At 39.1% G+C, this 17208-nt stretch overlaps 1 protein-coding gene across 4 annotated transcripts in view; it reads right to left on the bottom strand.

The window, feature by feature from the left end:
* The window catches only part of PRUNE2 (prune homolog 2 with BCH domain), a 145307-nt gene that overhangs the window by 45660 nt on the left and 82439 nt on the right, over nucleotides 1–17208 (bottom strand). For all 4 annotated transcript variants that reach the window (XM_074569594.1, XM_074569596.1, XM_074569595.1 and 1 more), the window contains exons 7-9: nucleotides 14719–14877; nucleotides 7201–13714; nucleotides 5911–6745 (exon numbers count right to left, since the gene is read on the bottom strand). In XM_074569594.1, the coding sequence (XP_074425695.1) occupies nucleotides 5911–6745; nucleotides 7201–13714; nucleotides 14719–14877 (7508 nt within the window). The remainder of the gene's footprint in view (nucleotides 1–5910; nucleotides 6746–7200; nucleotides 13715–14718; nucleotides 14878–17208) is intronic.

Below are 17208 nucleotides of genomic sequence, written 5' to 3' on the forward strand. Positions count from 1 at the left end.
TGCGCCAAAAAGACTGATGCCTGCTTCTTTGAGAACGTGCTGTCAGAAAGATAAATGAAGCTCTCTTTTGTGTAAGCCTTATTCTAGTGGGTTAAATAAATCTTGGTAGTTGTACAAAATAAATTGTCTTCTGCTCAGTTTTGCCACCAGTTTTTCCAAGCTCTCCCGCAAACCTTCCAAACATCAGTGTCCTTGTTTCTACTGCTCTCACTACTTCTTATTCCTCAAGTCAATACATCATTTCACAGTATTTCCCTCAGCTCTTTCTAACTCTTCCTACTAAGGAAAAGGAAAAGAGCAAGAATGATATGGTATACACAACCACTAACACAACCGTAGGAGTGTGCTGGCAGGTAGAAGCTAGCATAGCCATCTGCGGTGTTCTCCCTCTGCCTCCTGACCACTGTATTACCACCAAGCTTCATACAGCTCTCTAAGACAGGGCTGCTTCTGTCAGGAAGAAAATGACCTCCAGTCTTCATAAATTTTACTCCTGGCACAGCTCCAGCCACAGCAGCAGCAGCGAAGTATGTTATTCTGCCTACCCAATATTCGTACGGCACTCCACAAATTCTTCCTTTTAAAATGCAGTCACTCTCAGCTATGGAAAGAAGTGTAAAAAGCTATTTTCTTTCTGGAAAGAGTGACATTAACAATGTGATATCAAATCTTTTTGTACTTTTTTATAAGGCCAAAGAAACCTCCAGGGTTTATTATTTCTGGTGTTTGTATTTTACCGAGACAGGTTTATACATTTTCTTCAGTGTCTTAATGCTAGCAAGCATCCTCATACTTCTCTTCCTGCTGCTGCTTTTTCTTGCAGAAGAAAAACAAGACAGGAAGGAAGAACTTTACCACCAGCCACAGACTTTCTTAAAACCCACCTGAACAGCTAGAGTTGTTATGCTTGACATTAGGATGAAGGGGACAGTGACCAGCAGACATCAAGACTTTAATGCACTTCTTCATTCTCTTTTTTGTTTATGCTTTCTGTTTCAAAACTTTAACTCTCTGTTCTACAAAACTGTCAATTTTCTGAGACAAAGTGGCAGACACTTTCTGGATGAGAGCAGAAAACATGGCAAGTTGCATGCTTTACTGACTCTTATTCCACTACCAACGGCACCTACTTCAGCACAGTTTGCAAGCAGGAGCTTAAGTTATTTCTAAACAGGGACATGTGAATAAACTGTAGATTCAGAAAAGGGCTGAGAAGTAAGTTACTGAGTAAATGTCTCCATAAACTTTGGACTACCATTTCAGTTGTCCGTGGGTTGGGATGTCCCCATCATCTATTTGAGTACAAATGATGAGTTTCTTTATTCTTCAGAGGTACTGTGTTTGTGCCATACATAAATACATGAAGGTGAAGTACATACCTAAAAAAAGGAACCTAATTTCTGTACCCTGCCAAGGCTATATATGAAACAACAATCAGAAGGCCACAAGGAAAGCCTCCTTGCAGGAAGCAAAGGCTGCACTACAGAAAGCCCTGGCTTCAGGAGCCAGTTCTAAAAGCACTATCACAGAGATGGAAGTTAGAGGTTCAGAATGCAAACTTAATTGCATAAAGAAAAAATATTTGACAAAACATAAAAATAAGCACAGAACAGCTCTAGCTATCCAGCCAGACCTTCAGAATAAGGGTGCTTAATTTTATGATACCGAGAAGTCTTAATTAACCATAAACTAGGAAATAGACTATTCAGTCAAGGCAAGAGTCATATTTAATGAAGAATCCAAGAAACTTTCCTGAGTCAAAATTATGGCCTTTCAGAAGTACAAGAATTCAGGCAGTAGGACACTTCTGAGAGCTGAGTATCAGTTACTTAGACTTCAGTTCTGCCAAACCTACTTCAATTCAGTTCCACCAAAGCCTACTTCAAAGATGTAAATCTTTGGTGGACTCAGAGCCTGATGATGAACACCATCAGGCCATCCAGAAATGCTATTGCAAAAAGAACAGAAGAAAAGCCTTAGTTTCTTCTCTTCTGTGATGACACCAGTGTTTCTGTGCTAACCTCCCATAGGCTGGAAGTTCTGCTCTATCATGTCGTTTTAAACTTTGTCACCCAAGAAGAGCAGTTATTTCAGGCTTACAAGCTGCACATTGAGATATGTTTTAAGAAGGAACTTTGGTTTTTAAATTGTCAGTGAAATGTGTTAGAAAGCATTGCTAATTACACACTTCTACCATATCTGTTGCTGTTTATGTAAGAAGTGTAATGAAATTGACATATAATCTAGAAATAATTATCTCCATATGCGTTTTATCGTTTCTACCATAATATTTTTGTGTGTGGTTTTTGTTTCAAAGGAATCAAGGCCTCTGTGATCATGCTGTGGGCATGTGTAGGGATATCTACATGTGTCTCTGCTATCCCCTAAGAAGTCTGAAGTCATTATCTGACTGACCAAAGACATAAGCTTATTGCAAGTTTATTGAACATCAGCTACCAAGCACAGGGGAAAGTGAGGGGAAAACAGCACTGTAAAGGCAATCTCTATTAGATATTAAATCCTCATACAAGAGCAATAACTGTAATAACAATAATGGTAGAAGACGACTTCCATTAGATTTCAGACCTTACCATCAAAAAAGTCTAACAACAAGACATAAACACAAAGGAAAGTAGATCTTACTGGTTCCTACATAATTGTTAATGTGGATGCTGGATAACTTCCTTGCTTTTCTTTACTTCTCTGGGCCTCAGCTTCACTACTGTTAAGGACAGAAATAGCCACTGCTATCCACTGAAAAGGCATTTGGTATTAAACAAATATTAACTTCTGAGTCAGATAAGAAAAAAAGCCTACAGTGGAAGCTATAGTGACTGTATATATATTCTATACCAAGAAATACTGTATCCTTTCCTTGCAGGATGCACCATAGTCCATCATGAACTTCAGTTTCCGCTGAAAACACTCCTAAATTAACATGTTCCAGTTTTGGACTTTAATGTGGGAATCAGCCTAAAAGAATGTACCAAGCTCTAGGAATAATGAATGCCTACATCTGAAACACCAATGCAAACTATGGTGGTGTACAAGAGTCAAGGTTTTATTTTGGAGACTTACAGAAATTCCTAAAGAACAGCAGAGTTCTTCTCAAAGTGGATCTAACAATTCATAGAAATAAGATGTTAAAAACCCCTATAAATCCATGGCCACAGGAATTATTTTTCTAGTACCAGTTTAAGTTCAAAAATCAGATTCTTTTCTTCTGGTATCTAACAAAGAATCTTACTGCTTCAAAATTACCTCAACTCCATTGGGCCAATTTATAAAAATCATCACATACCTAGACCAGTTTTCTTTTCCTCTCTAAGAACATCACGGGCACGTAAGCATGGCAAGTCAAACCCTGGGATGCTGCCTGCATGTAATTAATCAGTGTGACTTAAGCAGGGTCAACATCTGCTTTTAATTTAAAATGCTTTATGGGAGACAGACGAGTTGACAGATGATTTTTTCATGTCAGATTTGCAAGCCTGTAACTAGCCAGCACCTCTAAACAACCTCTCCTTTTTCGCGTGTCATTCACTGTTTATTCTGAGCAGAGGTGGTACGTATTTTTGGATGTAAAGTTTTTCACTAGAAATTACTGGTTTGTCAAAAATGAGCTTTATTCATTGGAATTAGCTGGTTTTGATGAACCGTGCATCATTTGATTTTCCCAGTGAAACCCTGCAGAGATGATGGAGGAAGATGACTTCTAGGGTGTGAACTAGTCCTAACGAGCAAACCACCTCAAAGTGAAAGGACGTTTAGTTTTCCTAGATCCGCAAATCCCAAGCGGCCCTTCCACACACTAATGTGGATTCAAAACAGCTGCTTGGGGCTTTTGCTTGTTTTGCTTCTTCCAGATTTCGCTTTTGTAGAAAATTTCAAAGTTTCTACTTTTCCTTCTGGAATGGAAATTAGAAGCTTGGAGGACTGGGTGCAACAGAAATGTTGTGCCAACCAGCTCTACTGTTGATAGTTTCAAGGTCAAGCACTCAGCATTTGGTTTATTTCAGACCATACAGAACTGGGGAGTGCTCATCTTCTGCTTACCCTTCTGAAGATTTGCCTCTTTCTTGAGGGCAGCAGATGCTAACCTGCATCAATAAAAGCTGCCACTGCCCTGCAGAAACAGAGCCCCTCTCATCTCATATTCTCTTCATGCTGTCCGTCCAGTTAGATCAAAGTGATTTCAGCCAGGGGCAAGCATGGGAGGCCAAAGTATGCTCTGTACACTACTCAAAACCTTGTCTGTCAAGAAAACCTATAGTCCTACACAAGTACTTAAATTTAAGCCTGCAAGTAACATCATCATATTTCAGACTTTCTGAGACTGGGGTTTCTGTTTAGGATGAAGCCAGCACTTACTGTATATTAAAAATAGCTCAGCTATAACAGTGTCTGATCTTGTGGTAATGATATGCTCTGAAAAATGTGTGAAAATGTGCTTAGAAGGGACATATTTTAACAAGTTGGGGAAAATAAATCATGGCTATTGAACTATTCATTCCTGAAATCATAATAAAGTGTGAACTGTTTGTGGTGGGGAGGAGGGCAGCAAAAAGTTGTGCTTTTCTATCACAGATTATTTGTACATGCTGTTATCACGGTTATATTGTCATACGGAGGCATGCCACCTTTAAGGGAAAAAAAAGCCTACTGATAAAATTGCAAAATTGTTAGTGAAAATGTAAAAAAAAAAAAAGTCTAAAACAAATTGCAAGCCAATTAAAACGTGGCAATAGAGGTTGTGAATGTGACGTGTATTTTATACTGAACTCACAAGTGCTTGGGAGAAACTTGAAAAAAAATAAAAAATCAGTCTTGCATTTCACACAAACAATATGTTTCCACAATATGTTTCATACCATGTATGTTCTTTTGGGTAAGTGCAGTTCAAAAGCAGTAAGAAGCACAAAGCCATTGCACCCCCTAGTTTTATGTGTACTGGGAAGTTTCTTTTACTGTTCACAAGAACTGCACTGCATAAACACAACGCTGGGTTCCTTTTTGTAAAACTGCAGCATGTCAGTTGCAGATGCCCAGGAGAAATGAGGTCAGCCTTCCACACTTGCCTCTCTGGGGCTACCTTAGAAGTCCACTGTAGCAGTTAACAACCTCCTGGTCGTAAAGGATAAGGAGTCAATAACAGAAGCACCCTCTCCAAAACACTACAGTAAATGGAGGTAAGAGGGTCCTCTCTCTCTCCATCTGGCGACACGGCAGAGAGACAGCAGGCGGCAGTAATGCTGTCAGCACAGAGGCTGCACTTCCACCCAAAGGCAGGTGGAAATATACTTAAGCTGACTCAACTGCCAGTCCAGTCCGAACAGACAGAAATGCTTCTCAGACCTGACTACAGCTTGGAAATAACCACAAAGAGCATAATTTTCCATCGTCCTTTTCTTGCCTCTATAAGCAGCACTTTTTCTGACCCCAGGCCTCAACCTCCTGCTGTCTTCCTTCCCAGCAGTTCTGCATTAGGCAGAGACAGTACGTCATTTCGATCCCTCCCTACTCTCATCAGTGTCATTGCACGTGGACTGGCGATACCACCAGTACCTGGCTTTGGCCTGTGTTCCCTGACCACATCTGCTTCAGATTTAAAGGTAGATTATGAAGTCTATGGGATTTCACAGGAGGAAGAGAGACTTATTCCTGCAAGGAAGTGGCCTTACACACTTCCTGCATTGCAAAACAACTCTAATTTGACTCATATCAAGAAAACAAGAACCAAGGCTATCTTTTTACAAAGGGAGGAATATAGTGATACTTAAATCATGTAAATATAATTATTGCTTCAGACTTGAAAATCTTGCCATCTCTTCATAACATCATATACTTCAATAACATTGATAACAAGTGAACAGAAGACTCTTGAAAGGAAACAGGTTGGTCTTTCCTTACCCTGATTTTTGACTTGATTCTCTTTCTCTGTTGAGAAGCATCGTTTCCTCCTTCATTTCTTGTTCTGTTGCTACGTTATTTCCAAGTCTCTGTTGAGAATTTGCTTCCCCTGCACCATCACCACCAACCACCTGCAACACATGTGTTCCTGCAATGCCTGAACTCTCATTCTTGGTGGTCAGGCTGCCTGAAGAAGAATAGCCTTCATGTTCAAAAGATTTCTGAAGGGGAGTTTCTACTTGAACCTCTGCCAAGGTGTCAAGAATTGATTCCTTTGCTACAACACCTGTCAGTTCTTCACCAGAATGTCCAGACCCTGATTTTGGCATCTCTGTCTCAGCAGAAATTTCTTCAGGTGACTGAATGTCTTCACTGACTTCATTTTGGCCTAATATAATCCAGTCCTCATCTTGCCCGTGGCTTTCCTGTGATCTCCTTTCATCATCCAGTTTTTGAGGCACAACAGAACTTTTCTCTTCTAAGTGAACAGAGTCCCATTCAGTCCCACTTACAGAGTGATCTTCCCTTTCATTTGTAATGGAGATTGGCTGAAAGGTATCCAAGGAGCCTGGTGAAAAGTCTTCATGAGATTCTGTTTGTTCAGCTACATTAGCTTCTTGAAATGCAAAATCACTCTCATTTCTTTCAAGGGTATCCTTCGTTAAAGGTGTATTTTCTTCCTCAGAAACGAGGATGTAATCCATCTCCAGTGAAGCTGGATCTCGGTGCACCTGCATCCTCACATCTTCCTTACCCTCTGCGCTTTTCAGTTCAGGGCTCTCAGAGGAATTTCTCGGCTTATTTTCCCTACAAAGTAGGGAGTCAGTGCCAGCTTCTAAAAAAACAGGCAAACAGAAACTCCTTTTAGTTTTTGAATTACTATTTCAGTCACCATGATTTCTTTAAATGAGTACAGCGAGATAAAGCTCTTCTCAGTTTGCTTTGCTCTGTTAATGTGTACTTGAATTTTATAGCATCATCATCATCATTATTATTGTTAAAGATTACACATTAACACTGTAATCATTCCTAAGGGAGAAATGATTCAGTGCCCCATATGCTAGGCCCTGTACAAACAACAGAAATAATGTTCCTACTTCAATGTTTAAAAGCTTTAGATCTGTCTAGAAGGGTGATGCTAGAGGTCTGCCCAAAGTACAGAGTTTTGTACATCAGGGAGACACACAAACTTCAAACTTCTCTCAAAGCCCCATCATTCAGCAGTAATACTCCAGACATTTCCTTCTTTCTTTGTCCTATGAACTTGCTCTGGAAAACAGGTTTTCTTACCATCAGGTGATCTTTTATCTCCACCTGGCGGTGAGTTGAGATCAGTTGTTTCTGCTTCATATTTTCCTATTGAAATCTGAGAAGCTCCTAGAGCTACTTCAGACTCGGAGAGTGAAAGTACTGATGTGTGATTTTCCTGAAGGCACTCGGTGGATGTGTCAGACACCTGATCTTTAATGCTGTCTTTGGTCATTAGGATGCCTTCTGCACCTTCCAATGGAGTTGGCAGTGAAAAAGGTGTTTCCAAAGAAACACTGTCACAAAATGGCTGCTCTAATGAGAGCTCATCCTTTGCACACTCTCCGCTGCTAGAGGGTTCAGCATCAAAAGATACGTGCGATGGTGATTGATCACTGGACATTTCCTTAAACACAGGAACATTGTTTTCAATTACATCTTCAGATTCTTTTGCTGTGTCATCAACCAGTAGATTATTTGAATCAGATTCATGACCTTCATTACTACCAGGCAGAAAGGATTCGGGAAAGAATATCTGTTTATCCTTTGATTCCCCATCTGCCACTTCACTGCCTACTACTGTCAGTGTGTTCATTCCACCATACGTGCTTGCCGGGACATTAGTCACTGATGTGTTCCTGCTGCTATCTTCTGCCCCCATCTCAGATTCATCCACACATTCTTCTGACATGTCTAGCTCATCACCAGTTATTGCTGTATGGTCAATACCAGAATATTTTCCAACTTCAGCCAAGGCATTACTTTCTTCTAAGCTTTGTTCTGACCTATCAAGTAGAGGGAAATCCATGGGAACCAAATGCATTTGGGAGGTCGCTATTTCAGCTGTATCAGTTGGTGTTCCTTGATGGCTTGCAGGAGTAAAACTTTCATGAAGCGTGTCTTTTAGATCTAAGGACATCACTTCTAAAACTTCATTAGTAATTTCATCTGACTGAACTGGGTCAGTAACAAGTTTATTTTCTAGACCATATTCTTCCAAAACTGCAAATTCAGAAGGCTCCTGAGTATTAGAAGAGATTAGCTGATAGGATTCATTGGTCTTTCCCTTTTCATAGTCCTGGGGGCTTCCATTTTCAGACTGTGTCTCTACCTCCTGCATCACTGACTGACACTTTGAATCAAAAGCTGGCTCTTTACTCAAACTTGACCACATGTGAACTGGCTGACTATCTTTGTCTTCAGGCTCCACCCCAATCTGAGAAGATGGGATAGAGGCATGCTTAGCTTCATGCTCCTGGCACACATCAGGGCTGCTTGATGCCTCTGAACTATTGTCTTGGTCACAGTGACTTAATATATCCGGATTTGCACCATCTGATTTCAAAGTGACAATCTGCTCAGCACTAGTCCACAGGTCAGGTTCCACTGAAAAGAGCTGATTACTTTCTTGTGTGTTATCCTGTAAAATATCTGGGATAAGTTCAGTTTGGGGAACTAATATACTCCATCCTGGACTGGACTTCTCTGTCATTTCGAAAGATAAGTCTTCTACAGTGAAAGCATCTGTCAGGGAGTCATGCACTTTCACAGTGTGTAATCTTTCACAGGTCTCCTGCTGCTGTTCTCGAGGAATGAGACTTGCATTTCCCTCATTGTCTTTTGGTAGGTCCAGTACAGTGATTTCTTGAACTGGTGTGTTTGGCATACCTTGTTCCTCATCTGAAAAAGGATTCTGTGCAATCAGTTGATTTTTCTCATCCGTAGGAAACAATGGCTCTTTCAAGCCCCTTTCTTCTCTATGCAGTACGAAAGGATCAAATTCTTTGAACTGTACAGCGTCTTGATCTATTTGACTATCAGGAATATTCACAGGATGTACTAGCCTTTCATTTTCATCACAGTACAGGGGGGAAGGATGATTTCCATCATTACTTGCATTAGTGAAATGTCTTTCTGCTAGTTGTTCATCTTGTGATGGTGATACCCAGGAGTCCTCCTTACTAGTTGTTAACTGGTTTGTTGCAGAGTGACTTGAAACAGAATACTGATCTTCCAATTGTTTTTCTTCACAAGGTTGTGAATTCCACCATTCTGAACTGTCATCTGGAAAACCAAATGTTCCTACTGTGGATTTTGGATCAGTTTTTAAATCAGCTTCCAACGACATACTCCACCTGTCCACAGCTTTTGAAGAACACTCTTCTTTATCACCAACAGCAAAAGTCGGTGTAGTATCTTCATTCATTTGATACAAATATGAGTCTTCTCTGCTACCTGTTTCTTCACTGAAAATACTCATCTGACCTTTTTTCTGAAGTGTTTCCCAGTGACCTAAATATTCAGAAGTCTCATTATGCTGGATTGTAGTCAAGTCTTCCTGCAGTACTTTCCCAGCTTTAATTGTTTCAGGATTTTCATCCAGGCCCACACGGACCACCTCTCCCACCCCGGATTTTGCATCTAAATCGTCTTCATTTGCATCAGGATTTGTTGCACTGGATTGAGCATAATCCTCTCCAATTTCAGATACTTTGTGCTGTTTCTTTTGATACATGGAATCTTCATGAATCACTTCTGGACATGCCTCTGAATTCTCTGAATCCTCATTGATGTCAGGACTTGATAAAGAAGATACAGTATCATCATCTACATGGGCATTCCAAAAATCTAAGCTGTTAGGAACTTTGTTCTGGTCAGTGCTTCTTTCAAATCTTTCTTCACATTCATTCCCAAATGCATTCTTTTTACAAGCATCTTCAAGATTTTTATTATTTTTAATATCCCACATATCCCTACTTCTTTTCTGATGACTGGGAACTGGAAGGTCTCCCCACACATTCACAGATGTATCACTTAAATCAGGACTTGTTCCACTTGAGTGTGCATAATCATTTATTGAATCACTCCACACATTGTCTTCTTCCAAATAACTTTTGATCTGTATATCCTTTGAAACACTACTTGTGGTGTTTGCCATTTCAAGGACTTCACTTGTCTCAGGACTTGTTCCAGGAGATGGCAAATCTTCACATGGATGTGAACCCCAAGGAGTCTGGGGAAAACTGTCACTAAGCATTACACATGGCTCTCCGCAAAGATTATTAGCAGGTTCTAAATTTTCAGAGTTTTCATTTCTCACGGAACCTATTTCATGTGAAAAGGAACTTTCTACCACAGACATATCTGTAATGTCAGGAACACTGACATATTCAGAAGAAGGACTCTTCTTAAACTCATCTATGAAAGACTTTTCATGAGTCCTGTTCAGTTCTGAGCTATTTTTGACAGCTACTAACTCAGAATTACAAATGCCTGGATGGCTAGGAACCACTTCATGTAAGCCCTCTTTCACTTCTCCTAGTGCTTCTTGTGCTTCCCACATCAAAGGAATTGATGTGGCTAGGTGACAGCCACTCTTACCAGAGTCATTAACGATGCCTGAGCTTCCAGGCATTTTAGAAGAATTATTTTCTGGATTATCACTACCCTTATCAGAACTTTCAGAGATACTTTCTATTTCAGGACTTGTTGCATCTTCTGTCACTGTAGTCTCCTCTTCAGCTTTCTTAGAAAGGAGCTCTGATCTTTCACTATTATTGCAATTTTGTGGTTTGGAGTCATCAAAAGATTCATAACTTCTGCCTTCCTCAGAACCACTGGAAGAAGACTCTACATTATTCTGCAACAAGTCTTTCCTCTCTTCCTGACTAACTGGATTGCTTTGACTGGAAACCGACTCATTCTCTGTGACTAATGTTTCCAAACTAACACTATTCCTCATTTTTTCTGGGGAGCTGGGAACGTCAGTAGTTGACCTGTTTTCTTCTGAATCTGCGTTACATGAAGACTCACTTTCCTCTTGCACTGCTTTATTACAAATGTCACTAATAACTTGCTGTTCACGTGTCTCATCTGTTGTCTTATATTGCTCTTTTTCCTCCTGAGAGATGACAATGGCATTGTCCCAGCCTTCCTCACAACCCTGCTCACTCTGTAAACTCCATGAGTTCAGCTGTGGTGCTGAATCTTGACTATCCAGGTTTTCATCAGCATCAGCAGAGTTTTGTGCTGCCTTCTTACTACGTATCTCACTCCCCAAGTCACATATTTTCAGATCCAAACCATTCCCAATGTCTGAAGTTGGCGTAGATGTGTCTGTGCCTTCTACAGGAACACTGTTGACTGTTTCTACATTTTCAGCTGCAATCTCTCTAGTATTGAATTCATTCTGTGGCGGAGATAAGTCATTCACTGTTTGATTGCATACTGGTGCTATTCTTCTGTTTTCAGATATAGACAAGTTATTCTCACTGGCATGTACCTCAGTTGAAAAACAATGATCACCTATTTGTTCTGAATTAAGGAAAGGTTTAGCTGAGGCAGAAAGAGCAATAATTTCAGAATTTCTTTTTTGTAACTGGGTGACGTTATTTAGGGGAGTGTTCCAGATGTCTGTGCTTCCAGTGCTTGCAATAGGCATGTTTCTAGGAGATAACAGTTCCTTATTTGGTTTCTCAAGCACATCTGTCTCAGCCAAATTTGGGTTTATCAATTTATCAATAACTGTTCCTTCGTCCAAATCTTCATCTTCTTTTTCTCTTTCATCTTCCACATATGTAGGTGATACATATGAATCAGATGTTGAATAATTGGTGTCTGGTGGAGAAAGAACTAAATCTTCACCTATGTTTGATGAACTAAGATCTGAGTGTTTATACAAGAAAGTATCCTCCCACGGCACCACTACTTCTGTTACTTTGTTCCTGATGTTTTTATCATACATGTTCCAGGTCTCTATGTTTTCAAATTGGGTTGGTCTATGTTTCGGGTCACCAAATACAGTTTTTTCCTCTGTTTGCAGCTTGGAATTATTTTGCATATTGTTGAAAACAGAATTTGTATTTTCAGATTTTCCATATTCTTCTACTGAATAATATCTTTCTTTATCCCAGGCTTCTGGAGATACCTGGATAGGTGGATTTTCAGTCTCATTGTCCGCTGTGATTTCTGAAGAATCTGATAAACTAGTTTTTGATATGGTCCATTCCTCAGGAATATTCATGGATTTTTTTTCTCTGTCCAGTTTGGGCATGTTCCATACATTTTCTGAGGATCTAGCAATATCTCCTGCATCAAACTTAGTCCAGACTTCATACGAGTTTCCAGCTTTGTCTTCACCACTACACCATGCATCTGATATCACAGGTGTTGGCTGACTGATGTTCCATGGGTCAGTAAAGCTCTCTGGTTCTTGCTTTGTCTCCTCTAAAGAAGCAGTTTGCAAACGTGAACGTTCACTGTTTTTCTCTTGATTCTCATGGTTCCAATTATCTTGTTTAAACTGATTATCCCACAGACCTGCTCTCATGTATTCCATTTGCTTTGGCTGTTTTTGGAGGAATATAGAATCTGAGGCTCTTCTATCAATATGTTCTCGTAGCAAGGGACTTTCTTTACAATCTTTCCAGAACACAGGGCTCTGAAATACAGATTCCTGCTCACTAGAACTCCATGTATCAGCATTTCTGGACTCTAGGTCAAAGCCATCCCACCAGCTCCCATATCTAACACGAGACTGCGAATAATTTGTGCCATCTATTTCATTAATTTTTTTAACAACATCTTGTGGGAAAAATAAAGGCTGCCCATTATCTAAAGGTGAAGTTTCTACAAGACTGTTCATAGGAGTTGGTGGAATTCTTGAATCAGCAGATTTCAACATTTCAGGTGAAGAAGAACCACCTTCACCTAAATCGATCAAACTTGAAGTTTTCTCACATGTTTCTCCTGGATTCTCATCAAATTCAGCTAAATTGTCTTCCTCATTTGTTCTCATAAGTAAGTTAGTTGAATAATTTGCTGTATCATTTTCTAGCAGGTTTGCCTCATCAAGTTCTTTCTGCACAGTGAGTTGTTGTCCTTCTGATGAATCACTATTAAGGAAATAGTCTTCTGCTGGGGAACAATCAACGGAATGAGAAGATGACTCAGATGGAGCTGTAACCGCAGGTGCTAGATCAAAATTGAAAAGATCAAAGTTATTGCTGTTTTCCCCAGACTGAGGTTTTTGTTCTTCAGCTATTGCTCCTTCAGGAATAGGGCTGTAGGAATCAAAGCCAGGCAGAAGACTGTGATGGGAAGCAGCACCTTCTGCAACAGGGCTATCATCACTAAGGAAAACAGAACTCTCCTTGGAAGACCGGCTGCTTCTAATGGTAGCCAATCCACTGTCTGGACTCACAAGGTCTACATTAACATCAACGTGGGCTTGCATAGATCCATTTAGGTCTTGTGGATTTTCTACAAAATTGGCAGAACTGGGCTGTGGTTCTACATCAGAACCATATAACTCCATAATACCAGAAGATCCTTGTGAAAGTGGAGCACTTCCAGCAACAGCTTCAGTAGAAGAAGTTCTACTGTTTGATACCATTTCTGGTTGTCTTCTATTTATAACTTCCTTAACTAGAAGAAAAATTTGATCACAGGTCACCAAAGAATTTTCTTGATGATAAATGAGAATTTGGTCACATCCACATTCTAGAGGATCCAGCTCCAAACAAGGATTCTGACATTCTTCTAATTCACAGCAGATCTGTTGAAAAATAGGATGTTTCAAAAGCCATTGCAATCATGGGCATAAGGGCACATATTGAGTACTTCACCATGTAACATAGCCATACCTATCTATTCCTATTAATCTATTTCTTGGCCATTTTGCTGTAGCAGCCTTATTATGTTCCCTAAATAGATGAAGTATTAAAATAGAAGATCAATACAAAATATGTATTATATAATTGGTTAGACTATTTACTTGAAATTATACCATTGGACTTTCAAGTTCACTTTTCATTAGGAAAAGAAAATCCAAATAAATGTTTACTTGTTGCCTTAAGAAATCTGAGTAAAACACCTAAGAGTACATGAGAAAAGTATTTATACAATAGGATAATTAGATTGATAAAATAAATACATTTATATTGACCTGGAAAGCAATAGAATCATTTAGCCACCTGTTCCTAAAATCAGAAGTTTTTAAGACTAAGAAAAAGGTTCAAATAGTTGCCACTGAGATGATTTCTTCCATTTGGGGACAAAGATAGTAAAAAAAATGGACAGCACCTGGCTTTGGATAAATGAACTTCCTAGTAATAATTTGGCTTCATTTCAGAGCTTAAATTCTTTAGCAATAACATACACATAGATGAGTTCTGGTCATTACCATTTACAATGTGTTTGCTCACCCGTTACTGCCAAAGACACGTTTGTGTAGATCAGAATACAGAATCAAGCGAAAACTTGTAGGAAAAAAGATCATTCTGTTTTAACTAAACTGAAAAATCTTGTCTCTTTCTGTGTTTCTTGTAACTGTACAATTTTGCTATTAGGCTGGTCTGAAATAATCATAAATATCACAATCTTTCATTTTGCATCATATAAATAATGCAGACATTTCAAATAGCTTCTCAGTTGCCAGCCAACTGTTGCTATTTTTTGACCCCACTTAATTATTCAATGCTTTAGTATACGCTACTTGAAAAAAAAACCACTTTTTTTTTTCAGGAAAGACATCATTTGATTCTTTTTCCAGGTACTTACTTGGTTGCCTAGCTCTAAGTTTTCGGAGTATACGGCTATTTGTCGTTTTGCTTGCTTCTCATCTGACAAGCAGTTGGCCAAAATGACAAGTACATCAAACCCATATTTATCTATGAATGCTTTCAGATCAGCAACGAGACTCCTGTGTAACACGCAGTCCTGAAATATGGCAAGAAATTAAAAGAAATGTCAGTGTCTTTTCCTTGCTCTTTCCATCCAAATCTGTTCTGGAAATAGCCAGAAATGTTAATAAGCATCATGGTCTGTAACTGGCAACAGAATTCCATTCCATTTGTCAAAACAGCTATGTGCTTAAAAAGAGTCAAGAACTTGTCTCACAGCACAGACTTTTATTTCTGAAAAACGCTAAAACACTAAATGTAGGTTTTGCCTTATTGAAACTGCTGCTGAAACAGAATTATTTCTTGTTCCTGCTATTTGCTTTTGCAAGGTTGCTCAAAAGTATTGGGCTACTGCTATTTCTTAAATAAAACCCGTTTTTTGTTAGAAAAATAAAAATATTCTGTGAAATTTTTCATGTCAATACTCCATTTGAAATAGTAGACGTTAAAATAACAGTATTGAGGTGCAAAATCAGGCACTCAAAACGAAATTTTATGTGCTGACTTACTTTTGCATCCCTTTATATGTATCCGTTATGATACATGATTGTATACAATTTTACCACAGATTATTCCTTTAGATTCCTTTTTTCCTGCTTTCTGAAATCTGTGTAAGTCTTCAAAACAATAACCCCCCAAAATAAAGACAGAGTAAGGCAAACTAGTTTTAAAATTTCTTTTTGTCAAAAAAAAAGGAAGCTTATTTTCAGACACACAACACACCAAATACACAGGAGGTAAACACGGCATTTGTCATTCCTGTTCTCATTTATACTTGGACTTGCCCGATACAGATTTTGGAACATAAACCATACATCCCTCTTTCCCACCTGGGGACATAATGCACAAAGTATAAATGTCTCTTTTCACTCCTCAGTTCTGATAACTGCCAGTGAACAAAGTCTTACAAATTTTATTTTCTCCTTTATGTTTCTGCTGTTTGTATTTAATTTTTTGTCATCTTCTAGCTAATAGTTCTGATGCTGCCAAGCTACACTGGCCCTGAATAAACAGCAGTTCATCATGAACACAACACAACTGGATATGCAGATTGGCATGTTATTCCCCTGCATCTGTCTCCTACCTGATAAATTACTGTTTTGGTTACATATATACAAATACTATTTATTAATCTACTCAAATGTGTCCACAAAATGCATCTCCCTCCCTGTAAGTTAAACTGAAAACAAAAAAATCTGTTTGTCAAATGCTTTAGAAGTAGATTCTTTTCCGAGACTAGAGATGAAGTTCCACTTTGATGTCTGCATAGCACCTAAAAATTAGTTTTATGTGAAATTCACAGAGATTAATGCACAAACAAAAGTCAGCTGTCAGTTTACTGGTGGACATTCAGATATGAAATCTGAATAGGTGGTTATGGCAAGAAATTATGGTGAAAAAGGTTTAAATATCCAAACCGGTAACGTTTTTCTGAAGACTCAAGCATTGGGTATATTAGAAAAAGTGCCAAAATGTGCCTAAGTATGGAAAAGGTACTTCAGTTATCCCATTCCTAACTGCAGCTGGAATAATTAAAATCTATTTGACTAAAAAATTTGAACCAGAACAGATTCAAAACCACCTAAAAATCCCTGATAACTCCTTATCTCATTTATTCACAGCCAATTCAAGATTGGGAGGTCACAAGGCAGGACATGGACCAATCAAGGATCTGGTCTGTAAGGCTATACAGAAATAAAAAAAATGATCATTCTAAAAAATGTCCTTCAAGCCTTATGATGCTTTATCTTCCATATTGCTTGTGTCAGCTGAAAATGTAAGGAATTAGAAATTTTCTGGTAAAATCATGTGACTGAACTGGAAAGTGACATTGACTGAGATAATATTTGCCATCATCTCAGCCTGCATTTGGCACTCACAAAGCTGTAGGTTGGGGAGTTCCAAAAATCCTGCTTTCTGCAGTATTTTGAGGGAGGAACGTCTTAACCTGCCTGCATGGCAAGGGAAAACCCCCCTGTCACAACCACGGCCAACTGGAGAGTCAATATGTGCATGCAAGGTGATCAGAGGTATACTTCTAGAGTTTAAGGCTAAGGACCTCCAGGGCGTCATAGAACAAGCCTATGAATAGAATAGAGCAAGATAACAACATTCACATGCTAGCAGCTATTTATTGGTGGGAATGGTTACCACAGCAAGGATGTGGCACCAAATGCCATACAATGAAAGGTCAGTTCTACCAGTCAGAGAAGGAACTAAAGATGCAAATGGCCATAATAAAGCCACCGAAGGTGCTAAATTCTGAATTTGCCTTGTGCCCTGTTTTTTTTGCTAACTTATGTCATATGATGAAGAGCAGCACTGAGGAATTGATGTAGCGGCAGGTGACCCAGTAGCCTGCTGCTGT

The sequence above is a fragment of the Larus michahellis genome, chromosome Z, assembly GCF_964199755.1.
Source record: "Larus michahellis chromosome Z, bLarMic1.1, whole genome shotgun sequence".
Taxonomy (NCBI): domain Eukaryota; kingdom Metazoa; phylum Chordata; class Aves; order Charadriiformes; family Laridae; genus Larus; species Larus michahellis.